The sequence below is a fragment of the Epargyreus clarus genome, unplaced genomic scaffold (assembly GCF_041222505.1).
Source record: "Epargyreus clarus isolate Ecla_fem2 unplaced genomic scaffold, WU_Ecla_fem_2.2 ptg000036l, whole genome shotgun sequence".
NCBI lineage: Eukaryota > Metazoa > Arthropoda > Insecta > Lepidoptera > Hesperiidae > Epargyreus > Epargyreus clarus.
In genome coordinates, this window is record NW_027332241.1 from 1,193,638 (window position 1) to 1,216,067 (window position 22,430).

A 22,430-nucleotide genomic window follows, 5' to 3' on the forward strand; every position below is an offset into this window, starting at 1 on the left:
TTTCTCATATTAAGCCGTATGTAACATCGAAGAATTAGTCGATTAAGCAACAAATTCTTCAATGTTATAACTTATGTATAGTTCTAAAGAATTATACATAAGTCATATGTTATGTATATTCTTTAAGGATTAGTATGCCAATGTATGAAAAAATATGTATTTTCTTCAAAATTTTCCTTTTCCTTTAATTTGTCACATAACATTACTTCCCAGTTTGATCCTTTTAAGCGACGCTATCAGATATTGAAATAATATAGAGGTGTATTTTTTTTTCAGATTGAACTCGTTCGATTCCCGGCTAGGGAAAAAGATATTTTAAGAAACTAATGATGCAGTTTTAGTTTTTATCAAAATCGGCCTCGTAACTCCTTTCAACATTTTTCGCTAATCGTTATAGATTCGGATTTGGCCCTGAAGACCTATTTGAAAAATTCACCCTGTATATATAAGGTCGAATGAAAAACCTCCCCCTTTTTTTAAAATCGGTTAATTCAGATTACAAATTAAGGGAAACAATTGAAACAACTTTCTTTTGTTTTTAATTTATTAATCAAATATTGTTTTATAAAGAATAAGAAAGACCGAAGCTCAGGCTTCGGTTTCGGCTTCGGCCGACTTCGGCCAAAAACCGTCTTTGGCAAAACCGACCACTTCGGCCAAAACTTAGTCCCGTTTTGGCAGGTTTTTAGCCAGCAACGAAATTGAAAAAATATTTAATTAATTATGTACTTTTTAAAAATGCGTGAAGGGTTATTTATTACCTTAATATTAGTTATTTTCTTAATTAGACAAACAAGTGACACTATTCTATTGATTTTGTGGAATGTACACGTTCACAAGGATTGCACGCATCCTAAGGTCGTTTTTCCACCGCACCGTCACCGAGCCGATACCGAGAACGAGATTATTTCGGGCCGATTTTAATTATGTCGTGACGGCGATAGTTTGTCCACCGCGACCGATATCGGTGGTTTATTTTGTTCGATATCGGCGTGTGGCAGCAATGTATGGATAAGTTCCAACGTGTTTTATATTGCCGTCACATCTGCCCGTCGAAATCTCGGTGCCGATCTAGCGGTCACGTCGATCTACTCAAATATCGGCGGGCGGGATGACGGTGCTCGGGGGACGTGCGGTGGACAAGCGGCTATAGTAAATGTATGTACGCTACTTCGGCGCCGACATTAATTATCGGTATCAGCTCGGTGACGGTGGCGGTGGACAAACAGCATAACGTTAAAGTTTATTTTAATTACCATTAACAATATGTTGTAATTAAACCTAATTTACGTTTCCTCTTTCTGTTTCTGTTCTGTTTCGTTCTGTTTCATTATGTACTTTTAGCATGTGACTGTCCAGAGCTTTCTTTAGCGAATATTGCTTACCACACATGGTACAGGGATGCTCTTTTGCTCCTTCATGCACAAGTTTTATATGTCTGTTTAGCGTATTCCGCTGTGGGTAACTCTTATTACACCGTTCGCAGGCAAACGTCCTTTTATTATGCGCGTTCATATGTTTCTCTATATCTTTAAAATATATGTGACATAGATTACACTTGACTTTGTCCGGGGGTTTCCAGTGTGGCTCGTGGTATACCGATTTGTGTCTCTCCATGTGCGATTTTTGGGTATATGCGTTGTTGCAAATCTCACAGATGTATTTTTTGACACCGCTGTGCTCAGCCATATGACGTTTCAGTGTGTAACCTGTACTGAAGGTTTTTACGCAAATATCACATTTGAACTCTTGTTCGGCATGAACCCGCATGTGATACTGTAGTTTGCCACGTGATTTATAGTCATGCGCGCAAATTTTGCAAATATATCTTCGGCCAAGTGATTTTTTTACCTGTACGGTATCAGAATGTTTGGATTTTTTATGGCGTTTCAGTAAACACCATGATTTGAAGGAAGCTGAACAAACGTCGCAGCTGTACGGTCGGTCACCAGTGTGATCTCTGTAGTGCACTGTCAGATGTTTATTCGCCGTAAAAGTTTTTGGACAGAGAGTACATTTGAACGGTCTTCGCTCCTGGTGAACGCTCGACATGTGCATCTCCATGTAGGCTGCGTTGTTAAAAACGTGCCCACAAAAGTCACAAATATACTTCTTATACATTCCGAAATGCTTTTTAATATGACACTTTAACGATGATTTGCAGAGATAGTACTTTTTACAGACATCGCACTGATATTTATATGCTGTGTGCTTATCTGTCTTTATTGCAGCTCCGATGTTTAGGTCCGAAGTTCCCGTGTCTTTAATTTTCCTTTCACTTTCCTTGACTTCATCTGTAAATTATTAATTAGTAATAAGATCTCATATCAAATAAATAAGTAAATAAATATCGTAAATAAACGATTATACTAATCTACAAACAATTATTACTATTATATCCGTCAGACAATTCGTTTAATATCGCTAGGTAGAAACCTGATAGCTAGATTCTGCTTCGGCCAAAACATCGGCCCATTTAGGCCGAAGCAGAAATGTTTGTCGTTGCTGGGTTGTTGGCCGAAAGTATCCGAAGCAGACACTTCGGTCGGACATTAATTTAAACTCGAAATGTATCACACTGTATAGGGCATGACATTTTTATATAGTATAGGAGTAGCAGACGAGCATGCAGTCCACCTAATGGTAAGTGGCTATTGCCGCCCATGGACATCTGTAATGAACCCCAGATAGGATTAGATATTCCTACCTGATGTGGGCTACAGATGCGCCGCTACTCATGAGGACTAAGCTGGAACGCCTCGAAAAAGTATGCCTCCCTTACCACACTCTTCAAACCAGAACACAACAGCGCTTAACACTGCTGTTATAAGGCAGAAATAAGTGTGGCGGTAGTGCCGGCGGAGTCGAACCACAAAGGTCTACCACCTTCAAGATAAATAAAATAATGTAAGCCGTCACGGGACGCCTGGCAGATGTGAAACATCGACATTATTTTGTAAAAGTAATATGCAGAAAAGAACATATTGTGATAGGAACTAAATATGTCATAATGATAAAATAAAATATTAAGATTTTTTTCCAGATAACGATGACTATTTATTGAATAAACATTTATTTTCATTAAATACAAAAATTTACTAATTTATTTAAAATTGTGACTACTTAATTCGTTTAATCAGTGACTTCGGTAATAGTTATATTCGATGTTGCCTCTGAGGACGGTATTACTGTGACAATTGGTCGATGGTAACTGAAGTATGTTACAAAACTATTGGACATAACATTATCAAGATATCTAATAAATCATCTCTCTTCTCTTGACGCATTATTTGAGTTAATTCGTAGAATTTTAATCCTCGCCAAAGTAAGGGTCCAATCATCCCTTGTTTAGACTGCTTATAGATTGGAGTTGCACGGACTGGAGGTAATTATCGCAAATCTCCAATAAAAATAATGTCTAGACTACCAAAATTTTCATCAAAATTTCCGGTTATTTGTTTTAGTCTTGCGTCTATTTGGTTCAAGAGCTCGGCACCAATCATACTGATTTCGTCAATTATTAAAACTTTGACATATTTAAATAAGCATCGATATTGTTGTGCTGTTTCTATTGACAACGGAATTAGTTTTGACAATGATATTTTCAATGCAGTATGAATAGTAGTTCCGTTAATAGCTTCTGCAGCTTTACCAGTCGAAGCACACGTAATGTATGAATTGCAGAACCCATCATTATCAGAAAATCTGTTATATACTTCCATTATCAATTTTATTACAAAGGGTTTTCCACATCCAGCTGGCCCAGTAAAAAATAATTGTAAAGGTGATCTCTCTGCAGATAATTTGTGATGAATGACGTGTAGCAGCAAATCTTTCTGTTTTTCATTAGCGCTTCTCATGAGTTCGCAAAAACGATCATTACTCATGATATTTTCTCTTCTTTTGGCTATTGCTCCCAAATTTTTAAGCGTAGCTAAACGTAAATCTTCATTAACCGCAGCATTCGGATTTCTGTACAATTCTTCAAAGCGGAAATCCGGAATCCGGAAATCTTGTAGCAACGTCTCGAGCTTCTGATTCGTCATCTATTAACTCACCTTCATGACATAATTGTCGGCATATATCAATTGTCTTTTGAATATCAATATTTGACTCAAATTCTTTTCTTTTTTCTAAAATTTCATTTTCGTTTTCATCATATATTGGATTTCGTTTTCATCATCATTGTTGGGTCGTTAATTATTTCTGTAAATTCGATGTTTGGAGAAGTAGATAATTCTGTAATCACATCTGCATTTTGTAGACGCCTCCTTCTTTCCGCTTCACGTTGTTTCAATTTATCTCTGTTCTGCTCCCTGTATCTTTTTTGACGTTCTCTTTTTTTTTGGAGAGCATTTAGTTCATTACCTTGATCATTTCTTTGAATGGATGATGGTTGTATTTTTTCTGAACCAGATGAACTTTGAGCAGTAATTATTTCTTCATTATTTAGTTCTATTCTATTCGTCTTTGAAGAGGTAGATGGTCCGGCAATACTTTGTGAATATTGTATGCGTTTTCTTCTTTCCGCTTCACGCTGCTTTAATTTGTCTCTGTTCTGCTCCCTGTATCGTTTTTGACGTTCTTTTTTATTATTATTTACTCTAAAAAAATATATAAGTGTTAAAAGAAGCTTAAATAAAAATTAGTATATTCTGGTACTATTAGATTTACAAAATCTTACATAACATTAATAGTATGTCTTGTGTTTAACTGATCTTGGTGATGTCCAGTTTCAATAATAATATTTTGTGACCCCTGTGATGGTTCTGAAATATTTATAAAAAATATGTTATTAAAATATACAGAAAAATTTAAATTGGCTTCAATATATTAGTAAACTCAAGATTCTTAGCTAGTTATTTCAATATATTACTAAAATCGTAAATTTAAAGTATCAATAATGAATGTTTCACAATAAATGCCACTGTGATTAGAAAAAATAATTAATTTTTTAATGTTCATATTTATAACAAATAAGAAAAAACTTTCGTGCGCTGCACGCCATCAGCTGATTTTGAAATACAATTCTGTCAGTCTTCATAAATTTATTCTCTGAGCAATTGTTTTAATGCATTAATTTCAATAAGAATGAAATTAAAATTAATTAATAATTTAAAAACATTATATGCAATGAAATTTATGTGAATTTTAATCTACCAAGATAGTAGATTTTACATTTGCTGGCGCTCAAAACACACCAAATATACGCGTGCTTAATGTACAGATAAATGCATACTTTAATTATAAAAAATTAATTAACTTACTGATGACTTGATGGTGTGTCATAGTGTGATTTTGCTTTCTATGCAGGAGGCTGATCACTTTCACTCTCTAAATTATCACGGTCAGACATTTTATTATCAGAAAAATAATTTGTTTTCAAGTAAAACACAGGTTATGTTTACTGTAGTAAACAACACTGTGTACACTACGGAGTATACACTATAGGTATTCGAGCTCAGTGTAGCGAGAAAGATGGCTTAACGCCAGATCGAGTGGGAGAGAATCGCACAGTCGATTGCGCATGGCGACGCGTCGCCACACCGTACACACTACTGCATATAGACTGTATATATATACCATCGTATAGCGTGGCAACGCGTCGCCACGGCATGCGTCGCCACGCCAGAAATCGGTTTTACGTGCGGCTATAGATGTTTCACATCAAAACTTGTTAAAACATATAAATTCAAATTAAATTTACCGTTGACGTCGTTTTTGTCGAAAGCATCAGATTTACAATTTGTATCTGAAAAATAAAAACACACATATTTACCTATAAAATAGATATAACTTTTTTTGTTTACGAGGGCGAACCTTCAAAAGGTACTAAAGGGAGCGACGCCGGGTTATGTGGGACTATTACCGCACTAAAGGTGGCCGTCCTCAACTCTTGTTGGAGAACTCCGGAATCTCCGACGGAACACAACCGGAGTCCTCCAAGCGCGATACCGAGATCGGGCCTGGGGGAGCGTGCGCTCCTCCCACAACATCTGGTGATTAAGACGGTATGCGACCACACAAACTGTCGTCCTTCTCGGGGTCGCTTGCTGGACGGTTCGAGCTTCCACTCTTGCCGCCCGCAATCCCGGAAGCCCCCTTTTAGTCGCCTCTTAAGACAGGCCGGGGACCTATTCTAGTCCCGGAACTAAAAGGACAAATATATTTACCTATAAAATAGATGTAGCCTAACCCTATCTATGGTTGTTTACACATCCATGAGCGGTAACTCCTTAAAATCAGATGAACTGCATTCTCGTTTGCCACTTCAATATTATAAAAAAAAAAAAACTTAAACCAAAATTTCTTTAATACAAACCCTACCATCACCAGTCTCACCCAATCCTGAGTTATCATCAAAATCTTTATCATCAAGGTCATCATAATCATCTGAAATAAACTAATACAGAATAACACTATAATCCAGATTTCTCTTTTAATATGCAGTTAAGTTTCCGCCATTTTTAACGTTTATTTTTCAATAAAATGGACAGGTGATTACTTAATGAACTATTCTTCCATGTTCTTTTCAACTTCCCACCAACGATTAACATATCTTTCAATACTTTTTAATAGACATCATTTGGTTTCAAAATCGATCAATTTTGCATACACGTACCTCAGGTACAGGGCCTTTTGCATCAGTATTTAATGAAACTGCAAATAACAGTTTGATTGTTTTTTGGTGTGTGTCTCGCAATTTCCGGAGTAAAATTCTTTATTCCGGAGTAAATTGTAGGGTTTTAACAGACTTCATTATCAAATAAAGAGCTTGTAAAGTAATTATGTTTTATTAAAGTACTTACGCATTACAAATTTCGGGAGAGGGAAGGGAAGAGAGCGCCACACAGCGGCGAGACGTAAAACAAAAAATCGGTTGCGTTCCAAATCTTTATATATATTTCTTATGTGCGTGTGTGTCACTGAACTCCTCCTAAACGACTGGACTGATTTTGATGAAATTTGTTGTGTGTGTTCCAGAGGACTTGAGAATGGTTTAGATTCACAATTTAGTCCGTGGGAAAAGGTTTTTTTTAATTATTTTTTAATTGTAAGTAGTTATAGAATCGGAAACTATGCATTTGATTAATTGATGATCTTTAGCAAAGTTGTTGTCCAAGAGCCCACGAGGGTTTGGGAGTTGGTAAGACCAATTTTCGACAGATGGCACCACTGTCATTCCAATGCAGGTACAAATTTTCCGTTTTATGTATGTAATATTATTTCTTTAAAATGCGAGCGAAGCCGCGTGTACCCTTAGTTAAATTATGAATTATTAACAAAAATACTTAAAATATGAAATTTGGTCTTATATTATCATATTGAAATCACGGAAATAGTATTCTACGATATCAACGGCACTAAACCTTCGGTCGAAAAAAGGTAACGTCGTAAAAAACTAACTCGGGTATCAACAATTTATTCACATAACCCAAATACATATTTGCGATAAAAACGAATAAAACAGGATTTTTTTATATTTCATTAATCTCCCGCAATCCCGAACTATTACACCCAAGACTAGTGTCTACTTAACCGTGTATTTGTTTTATTGAAACAATAATTTTATTATTTTATTTCACGACACCCTATTGAATCTAAAAACATAAATTAAAGATAGCATGTCCTAATGCTTCTATATATCTGTATATTATTATGCCTGTTTTAAAAATACTTCAGTTTTGGTGTTTAACGATTCGTAATATAACTTCTTTTAAGCTGCCTTGAAGCTTTAATATTTTCTTTTTATTGACATCTACGTCACGTTTCCTCCTGTTTCATATCTTTATGTACTTTTAGGATGTGACTCTTCAAGTTTGACTTTTTGGCATATTGCTTATCACACATGGTGCATGCGTGCTCTTTTACACCTACGTGTACATGTTTTATATGTCTGTTAAGGGTATTTTTCTCTGGGTATCTCTTATTGCATAATTCGCAGGCAAACGGCCTTTTATTATGCGTATTCATGTGTTTCTCTAGATCTCTGAAGTATACGTTACATAGATCACACTTCACTTTCTCTCGAATTATCCTGTTCGGGTCGTGAAATCTCCTGTTGTGTCTCAACAATTGAGTTTTTTGTGTAAACCTCGTGTTGCATATCTCACAAACGAATTGTTTGATACCATTGTGCTCATCTATATGACGTTTGAGGGTAAAACTTGAACAGAAATCCCTTACGCAAATGTGGCATTTGAACTCCTTCTGACCGATATGAGTCCTCATGTGGGACTGTAACTGGCCTCTCCTCTCGAATTCTTGCGAGCAAATTTTGCAAGTAAATTTCCTTGAACCCTGTGGCAGTTTTTCATTATGATGTTGTTGTATATGTCGTTTAAGGGTAGTCGACGATTTGAAGGAAAGCAAACACACTTCGCACGTGAAAGGCCGTTCGCCTGTGTGATCTCTGAAATGAACTGTTAAATGTTTCTTAAACGTGAAACTTTTCGGACAGACCGTACATTTGAACGGTCTCACTTTGTGATGTACGGTCAGCACGTGCATCCTCATGTTGGTCGTATCGCTAAACGTCAGCCCACAAATATCACAAACAAACTTCTTATTCCTGCCGTAGTGCCCTAGGATATGCCTCGTCAATGTCAGCTTGTACGCAAAGGACTTCTTGCATATATCGCACTGGTATTGTACCTCTTGTGTGTGTGTGTTCTCGTGTTGCTTACAGCTCCATACGTTATTGTATGTTTTGGAACAAAACTGGCACGACCAGCGTTTTGGATGAGTTTTCTTGTGCGCTATATACTTAGCTCGATCGCTTAAAGTCGTATCGCAAATGGTACATTTGTATGTGACGTCATGTCGTTTCTGTATGTGCTTTCTCAACGAGCCGAGCGCAGTGTACGTGTTACCGCAAATATTACATTTGTACGCTTGGCCCTTGTCCGTGTCTACCAGACTTTCATTTTCTGGGACCAATTTTATCTTTTTCTCTGACTTCATTACATTTTTCTGGACTTTATCTGTAAATTAATTAATAAATCAAATTTACCAAAACTTAGAAAGTTTGAATCTACAGAGTCCATTTTTTCGCCTTGGTAGGACGGCAATAATTTGAGAAAAATGAGGGCTCGCTTGGCCAAGGTATAATACTTTGACATAGACTATTGAATTCGAATCGGAAATTGGTGTCACTTGACAATTGTTAAATGGATATTTACCTATTTTAAGGATTTGTAACACATATTTCGTATAAATTTTGTTCGGTACCACATTTCCATACAAAGCATGCTGAATCTCACACTATTCGCGCAATATTTGTAAAAAGCTTATAAAAAATGCAACCGAAGTTTTAGCTTTGTGTATTAATATCTAGACATCTGGTAGCAGTCAAGTTCCCAGTCTAGGACCGGGTATCGCGGCACCGCACGGTTTACATAGATTAAACAAAACATTACTGATTCTGCTTGCTGTTACTCTCACAATTTGGATCCAAACAGAAATAACGTAAAAAAAATGTGAGCCGTCACGGGACGCCTGGCAGATGTGAAACATCGACATTATTTTGTAAAAGTAATATGCAGAAAAGAACATATTGTGATAGGAACTAAATATATCATAATGATGAAATAAAATATTACGAATTTTTTTCCAGATAACGATGACTATTTATTGAATAAACATTTATTTTCATTAAATACAAAAATTTACGAATTTATTTAAAATCGTGACTACTTAATTCGTTTAATCAGTGACTTCGGTAATAGTTATATTCGATGTTGCCTCTGAGGACGGTATTACTGTGACAATTGGTCGATGGTAACTGAAGTATGTTACAAAACTATTGGGCATAACATTATCAAGATATCTAATCAATACAGCATCTATTGTTGTTCCGTATCTGTTGCTAGCTTCTCTTGGATTGTTATTAATTTGCAATTGAAATTCTTCTTGGAGAAACGTAATTAATGGCGTTGATTCATCTTTTGCAAAATTTACATTGAAATCCCCAGCTAAAATCAATGGTAGTTTGTCTTTATTGGTTTTGAAAGTTCTCTGTTCTGCTCCCTGTATCTTTGTTGACGTTCTCTTTTTTTTTGGAGAGCATTTAGTTCATTATCTTGATCATTTCTTTGAATGGATGATGGTTGTATTTTTTCCGAACCAGATGAACTTTGAGCAGTAATTATTTCTTCATTATTCAGTTCTTCTTCTTTCTTTTCGTCTTTGAAGAGGTAGATGGTCCGGCAATACTTCGTGAATATTGTATGCGTTTTCTTCTTTCCGCTTCACGCTGCTTTAATTTGTCTCTGTTCCGCTCCCTGTATCGTTTTTGACGTTCTTTTTTATTTTTATTTACTCTAAAAAATATATAAGTGTTAAAAGAAGCTTAAATAAAAATTAGTATATTCTGGTACTATTAGATTTACAAAATCTTACATAACATTAATAGTCTTGTGTCTTGTGTTTAACTGATCTTGGAGATGTCCAGTTTCAATAATAATATTTTGTGACCCCTGTGATGATTGTTGGATTCTGAAATATTTATAAAAAATATGTTATTAAAATATACAGAAAAATTTAAATTGGCTTCAATATATTAGTAAACTCAAGAATCTTAGCTAGTTATTTCAATATATTATTAAAATCGTAAATTATAAGTATTAATATCAATGTTTCACAATAAATGCCACTATGATTAGAAAAATTAATTAATTTTTTAATGTTCATATTTATAACAAATAAGAAAAAACTTTCGTGCGCTGCACGCCATCAGCTGATTTTGAAATACAATTCTGTCAGTCTTAATAAATTTATTCTCTGAGCAATTGTTTTAATGCATTAATTTCAATAAGAATGAAATTAAAATTAATTAATAATTTAAAAACATTGTATGCAATGAAATTTATGGGAGTTTTAATCTACCAAGATAGTAGATTTTACATTTGCTGGCGCTCAAAACACACCAAATATACGCGTGCTTAATGCACAGATAAATGCATACTTTAATTATAAAAATTTAATTAACTTACTGATGACTTGATCGTGTGTCATAGTGTGATTTTGCTTTCTTTGCAGGAGGCTGATCACTTTCACTCTCTAAATTATCACGGTCAGACATTTTATTATCAGAAAAATAATTTGCTTTCAAGTAAAACAGGTTATGTTTACTGTAGTAAACAACACTATAGGTATTCGAGCTCAGTGTAGCGAGAAAGATGGCTTAACGCCAGATCGAGTGGGAGAGAATCGCACAGTCGATTGCGCAGTGCGACGCGTCGCCACACCGTACACACTACTGCATATAGACTGTATATATACCATCGTATAGCGTAAAAAAAACAATCGACAACCGGTGCAATTTGTATAGTCCGCGCCAAACTACTAGTCCGCTCTGAAGTTGTTGCGAGAAGGTGTGGTCAATTTTCTATGGCGACGCGATTCATTCATTCTATATTGAGAGCAGACTAGCAGTTTTACGCGGACTATACCAGTTTTATATCAATTGTGAAATATATCATTTTTGATGTGAAACATCGCTGTGGCGACGTCGCCACGCTATACGATGGTATATATATACAGTGTATATGCAGTAGTGTGTACGGTGTGGCGACACGTCGCCATGCGCAATCGAATTCAATAAATAGTCATCGTTACCTGAAAAAAAAACGTAATATTTTATTTTATCATTATGACATATTTAGTTCCTATCACAATATGTTCTTTTCTGCATATTACTTTTACAAAATAATGTCGATGTTTCACATCTGCCAGGCGTCCCGTGACGGCTCACATTTTTTTTATAACATAGAAGTAGCAAACGAGCAGTCCACCTAACGGTACATGGTCACTATCGCTCATGGACATCTATAATCAATCCCAGATAAGATTAGAATCCAGATTGGCCACAGATGCATTGCTACTGAGGACTAACTGGGAAGGCCTTGGCCAAGTAGGTCTCCCTTGCCCACAACCCTACTCACTTCAAACCAGAATATAGAAGAGTTAAACACTATTATAGTCGTCACAATTTAATAGGCCCATTTTGACACATGCCATCGCTAGGCTCTAAGCATGTGACATACAAATCGATAACCAAAGAAACCAATTTTTACGACATATCGATTACAACCACACATCGTATTGTATAAATTACTTAATATTTTGTAAACAGAATATTTATTCTTTATTTTTCTAAATCATTTAAATATTCAATAATAAATATGGGGTGCATGGTGTCAATAGTTATATATATTTTATTGATAGATATTGAGTAGAAGGATTATCATTTTGATAATATCTTAAAAAGCACCCCACACTTTTTTACAATAAAAAATATTTTTATCTTATTTAAACTATTCTTAATTCAAATTTAAAAAAATATATTTTCTATTTTTTAGTTGGATTTTCTTTAAAAAGTGCATTTTTTTAGTTTTTTTAAACTATTATTTATTTTCCATTTTTTAGTCGAATTTTTTATAAAAGCGTATTTTTTAGTTTTTTTAAACTATTATTTATTTTTCATTTTTTAGTGATTATTTTAGCGATTATTTTAATGATTATTACGTAGCGTATTATCAAGTTTATCTTTCGAATCAGCATCAGCACCTTTGCTTAGCAGTGCAAAAATGAATATTGGGTCATTGAAAATCGCTAATCCTGATTATCCTAGGAAGGATAACGGGTCAGAATGTTTAAAATATTGAATTCTCATCGGTCCTTAATAAGTATGCCAAATTTCGAGTTAATCCGACGTTTTGAAGGGGGTTAAAATCATGTTCAAAGATTCCGTTACATACTAACATACAAACATACTAACATACCAACATACCAACATACATACGTCTCAAGCTAATAAAAGCGTATTAAAAAGGAGAAAAGAAAATAAATTCTGATGTAATTTAAAAATGTAATCCTTTTTAGAAGATGAAATAAAGCATCGGTCATAAACTGTATTTTTTTTCGTTTTATCATTCACTAAGAAACAAAGTTTTCATTATTTTATTGTTGTTATAATGAAAAATGGATAAATAATTAATTATTGCTAATTCTAAGTTTCGATTATTTGAAAGTTAATCGATTATGGTTTCTTCCGAATGCTTTGAAGCTGCAAGCTCTAACCGTCACGTGGTCGTAATTTCCCTACTAAAAAGTTATTTCAAGACATTGGGATGGCATGTGTCAAAATGGGCCTATTAAATTGTGACCAGTATAGGCACACAAGTATGTGTGGTAGAGTAGGCTTCGGAATCGAACTAAGGGCTCGAACACAAAACTGCGATGCGAATTCGCAACGCAGAAAATTGCGATGCGAATTGCTGCGATGCGATATCGTGCGGCGTAGCGTCTCTCAGGGTGACCAACAACAACAACCACTGTGCGATGCGAATCAATTCGCAAGTTCTTGCGATGCGTCGAGGGAGCTCGCAGATTTTTGCGATGCGACGTCGCATCGCAGTTTTGTGTACGGACCCTAAGAAGAGTTCTACCACCATCAATGTGTGTATCATTCTTTGGCACGGCCCGCAGGCTAAAGTACCAATAGTTTTCAACATAAAAGATGTCTTAAATTCACCTAAATTATGACATAGGCTATATATTATAATAATTACATGTATTTCCATTTCAACAACATTATTAATCAACAAACCAGTCTTCTATTGGTAACCTACCTTTAATTGTCTTTCTCATCTTTTTCCTAACAGATTCTTTAACTTCTCTATCTTCCGTATTATTGGGATTCTGAATGACTGTCTCTGTCTGTTCCCATTCATCTGAAAACAGAAATCGATGGAAATTAGAAAGAAAGAAAGAAAGAAAGAAAGAAATATTTATTTGTAAAAAATACTACAATTACTGTAACCATAATAAATAAAAGCGTATTAAAATAGAGCAAATTTATCGTAGTTCGACTGCAGCAACACTGTCACACGTATAACACGGTAAACACTATGTAAAAAAACAACACTATGTAAAAAAGCATACTATAGGTTCAGTGATTATCTGACTGATAAAACGGTGTGGTCTGAAGTACCCCCAGCTCCACATCTACCATTACGTTAAGTGCCATTATATAAAACATTTTTTTAAAGATGTGTGTTATGGAGTTTCCTTCGCCGCTTCTTCTCCATAACGAAACACCGTGAAGTGGTGGTAATTGTATTGACATTCAAAAAGTGCTCTGTAAAGAACTTATTTTGAATAAAAAAAATATTTTGATTTATTGAGTGGCCAAGTGCAAGTTAAACTCGCACATGGAGGTTTCCGTACCATTTTCATTAATTTTAGTTTTTGTTATTATAGCAACCATTGAAATGAAATGAAATAACTTTATTACGTAATGCATTGTACACACACACATATCAATTACAAATTACTTATGTTAATTACAAAATAGTGGGATATACGTACATATAAAACTCAAGATACATAATAATAATAACACACTCATAATATAAATTAAACATTGAAGTACATACATTGTGAATATTCGAACTGTATATCTATTACGATTTAATAGACTAAGTTAAAAACATCGAAAAATAGCTATATATTTCTCCTATGGCGACCCCGATTTATTTTCAATCTTTCTTTTATTTTTAGTATTTGTTGTCATAGCGACCATCATTACACATTCTTTGTAAATATTTCAAATGTTTCTCTCTTATAGTTCAGGAGATAGAACAGACGCAAAGGCTAATATAATATATATATGTATAATAGGGTTTCATTTTTACTCTTTAGCTACAGAGACCTCTAAAAGGCAGTATGGTTCTGCAGGGAGATAGGATTGCCACACCCATTTCTAACACGAAGCAGTTCTGTTTTGATGTATGTGGACAGGCTAATTTAAATACATGTAAATAAAAAAAAATAAAAAAAGAGTGTAATTATGGACACTCATAAGCTGTGACAACGATACCATGACAGTCGCACTACGTATGAACAGTCTTCACTCAGCCACTTACCTTCAATTTTTACTTCCCAATAGTAGTTTCCCTCTGGCTTACAATCTGAAATATGAAATTATTGAAGTAAAACTTCTGAGGCGGCGATATTCGATAACTGGTCGAGATTAAGTGTACAATTTTTGGAACATGACGTCATATATTGAAACAAAAGGGAGGGACTTATACCACTAAATATAAATCGCTCTCTTTTACTCTACTTTCGTAAGTAATAAAAGCTTGCAGCGACATCTATCAATAATGTGGCAAAATTTTATAGATTAGTCTTTTATAGATTAGTCTGATTCAGAACTAGGTGTCCAAAGTGTAACCAAAGAAATGTCATTGTCAAAATAAGATTCCATGTATTGTAAACCTTTAATAAATTAACAAGAAACTAAAACTTTATGAAACTCAACAAAAAACAAGAATTTAATAAATACACACAATTTAACAAACGCGCTATGAAAACGAGAGAACATTAGAGTTCTACCACGATCACATAAATGAATAACATCAACTACCAAACTTAAAAATGGCGGCACAAAAAATGTTTTGGATCCCGATTGTGTTACAATTATTATATTTTTATTTTCAACCATAAATCTTGTTTGTATTATTATTACTGTATGAAACGAAATTGAGTTAATATAAATATTGAAAAATATTAATTGATCTTAATTTATGTAGATTATTATTTTATTATCGTTGTATTACTTTAATATCGTCAAAAATAAGAAACTACCATTTGAAACGTATTTCTTGACAGGTCAACACCTTTGTTTACGTTTTGGACACCTAATTATGAATCGGACTATAGATTTAAATCTTCTTACTAAATAAATATATTCCATAAAATACAAAACCATCTCCATTAATGCTGAAACTTTCTTTTTCGAATGATTTAAAACATTAAGCCATAAGTAAAAAGGGTATAATTTGAAAGTTACCAATAATACTAATAATATTAATTGTGTTCTGTGATTGCTTGATTGATTTATGAGTGATAATTATAATTAAAATATTAAAAGGATAATGTCAATTTTTATATCAATTTCGGTGGCACTGTGAATATTTCAATTTTTTTATTTCCTTTAAATTTTGTGCACATTTTTAATAATTACATTTGTTTCGTAGTCTTATCAGCAAACCCTTTCATTTGATTATCGTATTATAAGAGTAACAATAATTGGTTTAACATCCTGGACTGTCAGCCTTATTTCAGAGATTTCCCCAAAAGAATTGAAAAATAGGTAAAAAAAAACTTTTTTTTTAATTTTGACGCCCCACAGGTCACGGATAGACATCACTTAATGTAGCTTACCAAGTCTCAACAAACGGTCATAATTCGAGAATGTGGATAGAGTATTTGTGTTAGTTTGTGTACCAAATAAATAAAGCGAAGAGATAAACAAAATTTGTTTGAAGAAAACATACTTTTATTACATTTACCTTTCACGCTGCTTTCGTCGGGGTGTTCGGCTTTACATTGTGTATCTGAAAAAGAAAAATAAACATGTTTTATCTAAAAAAAATATATATATATCATAACGTTTATTCTTCCAAGGGTTTTGTATTGTCCGCGCCATATAGCTCTGAAGTTGTTGCGAGCAGGTGTAGTGATACAATTTGCTATGCCGACGCGATTCATTTCTATATTCAGAGCGGACTAGCAGTTTTACGCGGACTATACAATACTTAAATTATTATAGAATACGATGTTGTAAATAAAATGAAACATATCGTTGCGCCCGAGATGTAGTATAAAGGAGCTGAGACATTATAAATTGCTCGAGTTTTAATTCGTTATAACTAATAAGTTTATACCAATAGGCATGATGACAAATTTTGAAAACCGCTTCTATAGCGTAGGTACATGTCTACCGATTCCAAAAATCGTATTATTTCGGTAATAAATTTAGTATTAAAGAAAATAATAGCATTTGTTTATAGCCATTTTGAATTAAGCGCGAAAACGCTCGCGAGTGTCATGGCGTCCGTTGGTGACGTCAAGTTAGAACTTCCCATACAAAATTTCAAGCAATTCAGTGTTAGCGTTTCAGACAAGATGGCCGACTGCTGTATTTATTAATTGAAAATATAATAAATCTTAAAGTGTTTTTTTAAACTAAGTCATTTTTGAGAATCCTTTCAATATATTGTGTTTTCTTGTCAATGTCAATTGTAAAAGCCTAAACGACTTAAGCGTGTACCCTCCGTGGGTCATCATTTCTATCGTGATCTCGGACATACGTTCAATTTCAGTGCGTGACATTCAGTTTCGGTCAAAACTTCGGTCCACTTCGGCCGAAGCCGAAGGTTTTGCCGAAAATGCTTTTCTTTGGCCGAAGCTAACCGAAACCGACACTTCGGACACTAAATACAAATGAGAGGACGTATAATAATATCTAGGTCCCCCTATTTTACTAAACGACGTATACTTATAACAAGTTTTTATCTTGTCTTGTTATTTCGTATGTATGCGAGGGTTAAATGTAACAACTTAACCATCAACGGTTGAGCTGCAATTTTCCACTTGAGTAAAAATAGACCAATAATTCTTACTTTATTCTGTGAGTAACTAATTTGCACTTAATTGTTGAAATGAAACAAAACAAATTTATATAACAAACACTTTTGAAAAATCTTTTTTTACGAATCCGAATAAAATCTATTCATTTGATAAAGTCTTTTAATAAAAGAGTTATAGTCCGAATATAGAAACGAGTCCCGTCGCAATAACAAATTGCAGATATTAGCGGGACGAAGCCAGCGCGGGAATATCAAACGCACAGTCTAAACAAAATACAATGTCATATGGAGATCTGTAATTAACCTCGGATAGGATTGGAGTTTTACCCGCCACAGATCGGTTGCTATCCTAAAATTAAACTATCCTAAGATTAAATTATCCTAAGACTAAATTGAAATAACTCGGATATATATCTCCCTTACCACACTTTAAATCGAAACATAGCAGCACTTGAGACTGCTGTTACAACACAGAAATAGGTGTGACGGTGGTGCCTCCGGAGTCAAACCACAAAGGGTTCTACCACCTAAACTGAAGTATATCCTTTAAATACTTACCATCGTTATAAGACTCGTCCACTACTAAATTCCCTTCTTCTACAGAATCTTTATCATTGTTATCATCATTGTCTGAAAAGAATATGTATTTATTTATTATGTTAAGGTAGAAAACAAGTATACAGTCCACCTGATGGTAAGTGGGTACTGCTACCCATGGACATCTGTAATCAAGCTTAGATAAGATTAAAAGTCCTCCCTGAGGTCGGCCACAGATACGCCGCTACCTGAAGACTAAGCTGGAATGCCTCGGAAAAGTATGTCTCCCTTACCACACCCTTCAATCTTGATCTTATCAGCACTAAATAACCGCTGCCTCACGGCAGCTCACAACACCGGTGGGCAGTGAACCCACTGAGGAGATTGCCCGGGTAAGGAGGGATCCCTCGAGGCCCGTAGACCCTGCGCCAAGCGGCGAAGTCACGCCGCGGCATAGGACGACCGCTTTCGTTCGTAGCACTAAATAATGCTGTTAAGTAATTAGGCAGAAATACCACACTTACATCAACTGTAGACTATAATATTTGACGATTTTTTTTTTGTCCCCAGCTTCATTTAAAAAAATATTATCTCATATTTCTTCACGCATCTCTCAATATTAGATAATTCAATATTTTTTATAATCACAAATAAATACGGCATTATAGAATTAGGGATGGTGATCTCGAATCGATTTCTAGGGGCAAAATAATCGATTATTTTGATCGATCTCCAGTAATGGAGCGATTCGCTTAATCGATCTTTCATTGTAGAAAATCGAAAGTTGATCTTTTCGACGTTGGTTGAATGTGTTATAGACAATTTTTTGCCGACGCATACGTATTTCAGTGCTTGTTTGGTCCTCATGACTTTTTTTGCTAACTTCCCCCTTTTTTAATCGATCTTTTTCGGGAATCGCCATCCCTATATAGAATTAAAAGAAATCTATGAGTACTTACCATAATCATATGTTATTTCCTCCTTGATTATTAATGCTTGTTCATCTGAAATCAAAACAAATTGTCAAATACTTTTTGTATGTTCTTTAATAATCTTATATATAAAATTATCGTGTCACAGTGTTAGTTACCGTACTCCGAAACGGCTTTACCGTTTTTCACCAAATTTTATATGCATATTCAGTAGGTCTGAGAATCGGCTACTATCTATGTTTCATACCCCTAAGTGATAAGGGTTGTTCACCCTTAACATTTTTTTATTTATATGGCAACACAAAGTTTGACAGGTCAGCTAGTATTAAATGAAATTTATTTATTACAAGAATGTGGTACACAAAGATAGTTACAGCAAGAGAAGTTCGTACATTCTATCATTACAATTTAAAATTGTAAAATTTACAAATAATGTAAAAATTAAAAATAAAAGATAAGTCGTATTAAATTATTACATGTCATTTTTATTCTGTACATTGAAAATATTCATCAATGTCATAAATAGTTATAATAATAATATTATAAAGTATTGATGGTTAAAACTCTGCTTACTCCTGTTCAACCCATTACTGTCCCACTGCTGGGTACGGGTCTCCTCTCAGAGTAAGAGGGGTTATAATTCTTACATGATTAAGTTTCCTTATAATGATATCTCTCACCACTATAGCAAGAACTGATTTCCAATACAGACAACTTTTGATTAATACGATGGGATTTGAACCTCAGACCCATTAATTAAGAGGCAGTTTCTACTTCTACAAACCACTAAGATGACCCACTTGGAGGAGCAAACACCTTACCGGTCTGACGCACACAGGGTCCCGGGTTCAATACCCAGCCAGACAGATTTCTAAATAATGAATTAAGATTTCTGTTTCTGGGTCTGGGTATTTGTATATTTGTCTTTGTGTATGTCCATGGCACCCACAACAGAGAATCGGGGGGCTGGGACTGTAGAAAACATTTTACTTAGCTGTTTAATGACAATAAAAATATAATTAACTAGTTTTCGCCTGATAGAACATAATATGACATACCTAGTGCCCGTGACATTTCCGGGATAAAAACTATCCTATGTTCTTTCTCGGGTCTCAGACTATCTTTGTACAAAATTTCATTAAAATTGGTTTAGTGGTTTAGGCGTGAAGAAGAGACAACCAGACAGACAGACAGTTTCTTACGGATTTATAATATTAGTAAACACTCACTTTTACAATACAACTGGAACTTCTGCTCACAATCCAGAACTTGCCGCTTGAAGCTCGCAGCATCCCTTAATCTCTTGATGCAGTCATCACAAATACTGTTACTTGCGTCTATTGTAGGCATATTCATCTGGAATCACATAAATGTCTCATAGAAATCAAAATATACAAATTCATATAAAATGTTTTTAAAACAAGCTTTGTAGTAATGTCTTTTGGAACGAAGTTCCTTATCGCGCGGTACGCTGGGTAAGGCTAGGCGAGCGTCACGAAAAATCCTCACGATACTTTTGCTATAGTGCGTAGCACGGAGAGGGGGCAGGCCTAGTATAGGATTCGACTTATTCGTTCTCTCTCTCTTGACAATGACAAGCCATGCAACGCCATCTGCTGTGTATCAGTACATTGTTTTGTCGTATTCGTGTGGACGTATTTTTTGTTATTTTTAAAAATAAACTATCTTGTATCTATTTTTATTGTATTGTAGCAGATAAACATGCAGTCCATCTAGTGATAAGTGGCTACTGCCACCTATGGATATCTGTCATCAACCCAAGATAAAATTAGATTTCTACCTGAGGTCGGCCACAGATGCGCCGCTACCCCTGAGGACTAAGCTGGAATGCCTCGGAAAAAGCATCTCCTTTACCACACCCTTCAAACCAGAACACAGCAGCCCTTAACACTGCTGTTATTAAGAAGAAGGTGTAGCGATGGTGCTACTGGAGTCAAACCGTGGAGGGTTCTACCACCTTCATTTGTTTTTAACTCAGACCACATGCTGAGCTGCTTAATGGATTTTATACTATGAGGCGTCGTATTTTTAAGAGCTGTGATAGCCTAGCGGTTAAGAAACTCGGTCTCTCGATCGAGGGGTCCGAGGTTCCAAGCCCAGGCACGCACCTCTGATTTTGTAAAGTTATGTGCATATTAGAAATTAATTATTACTTGCTAAACGGTGAAGGAAAACATCGTGAGAAAACCTGTGTACCTGAGATTTAAAAAAAAAAATTTCAAAGGTTAGTGAAGTCTACCAATACGCACTTGGCCAGCGCGCTTCTCATTCTGAGTGGAGACCCGTGCAGTGGGACAGTAATGGGTTGTGATGATGGTTGATGATGATATTTTTTTAGTGTTTATTATTTTGTTGTGTTTTAAGGGACGGGTAAAAGATCGCATACTTTCTCAAGGGCCTATTTATCGATATTTTTTTAAAGTACTGTACAAAAACGGGCTACCGACTCACGCTGAGGTCTCGACTTACCATAATATACGTAATATACGTTATACTTACGTTTATATTGAACGTTTCTCGTAACATTGTGGCGTACATCTCGAGTTCCGTTTCGTAAACGTAGCATAATTGTAGGCTCCTGAATTTGCCATCTTTGTGACAACAGCGGCACAGCGTGTGCAAATTGAATATTTCAGACATCAAGTCCTGATTTATTTTATGATAGTCTTATTTTTTGAAGAAAATCCTCAAAAATACGATTTTACAATTTGTTTCTGTCATTCACTCATTGTTTGTCAATTTTCTTACTGACAACGAATCAATGTTGCCACTTGCTTACTCTTCGAAACTAAAAACAACAAATCATCCATGAAAGACACAAAAAAACAGTAGACTTCATAAAAAAAAATCAAATGTTTATGTAGAGAAAGAAATAGTTAAAGAATAAGAGATTTTTACCTTTTAATCAAAGTGAAAATTCTTTAGGCACGCCTTTACAGTGAAAATCATCGGTGTTACGATTTCTACTACAACCAATCAATCTCTGAAATGTGTACCACAGACCACAGGAATATTTGTCGACGAAAAAAGGTATTGTTATTTAAGATCTTATACCGAACAGGGTCAAAATTCAGTCGTCCTTGTATGAAAAACACATTTCATAGGACAAATTTTTCATGAATAAAATAGGGAGAATGTAACGAAAAGTTCTATTATATCGATATTGCAAATGTGAGGCTAACATTATCGAACTTTCCCATATCATCCCTTATTCATTACAGTGATGCCAACAGCACTGTTTTAACGATGTATTTAGTGTTTTTTCGAAGTTATTCCTGTTTTAATCTTCTTTTTCTACTATATAAGTGTTACCCCTTCTACTATATAAGTATTCCCGATACAAACATTATTTTTTGTACTATGAAATATGTTTTTCATACAGGAAGAACTCAAATTGGGCCCCTGGCGGCAAATAATATTAATAATAGCAATATCTTTTTTTGTCGACAAATATTTCTGTGGCTCGATACGCATTTCAGAGATTGATTTGTTGTAATAA

General features: G+C 34.8%; 1 protein-coding gene across 4 annotated transcripts; it reads right to left on the bottom strand.

Moving 5' to 3' along the window:
- Positions 1-1,110: 1,110 nt before the first annotated feature.
- LOC140756963 (uncharacterized) lies at positions 1,111-21,697 on the bottom strand. 4 transcript variants are annotated; one of them, XM_073092505.1, is made up of 10 exons: positions 21,431-21,694; positions 20,140-20,266; positions 18,938-18,982; positions 18,000-18,068; positions 16,362-16,406; positions 14,931-14,975; positions 13,635-13,736; positions 5,708-5,752; positions 4,685-4,769; positions 4,010-4,604 (listed from the first exon to the last, which is right to left on the bottom strand). In XM_073092505.1, exons 1-10 carry the CDS (start codon positions 21,569-21,571, stop codon positions 4,157-4,159), a joined length of 1,152 nt encoding a protein of 383 aa, XP_072948606.1. In that variant the 5' UTR covers positions 21,572-21,694; the 3' UTR covers positions 4,010-4,156. The 4 variants fall into 4 exon arrangements, with proteins under 4 accessions (XP_072948604.1, XP_072948605.1, XP_072948606.1 ...); XM_073092503.1 differs by lacking the exons at positions 4,010-4,604; positions 4,685-4,769 and adding an exon at positions 1,111-2,294 and having other exon boundaries at positions 21,431-21,693; XM_073092504.1 differs by lacking the exons at positions 4,010-4,604; positions 4,685-4,769; positions 5,708-5,752 and adding an exon at positions 1,111-2,294 and having other exon boundaries at positions 21,431-21,693.
- Positions 21,698-22,430: the final 733 nt, after the last annotated feature.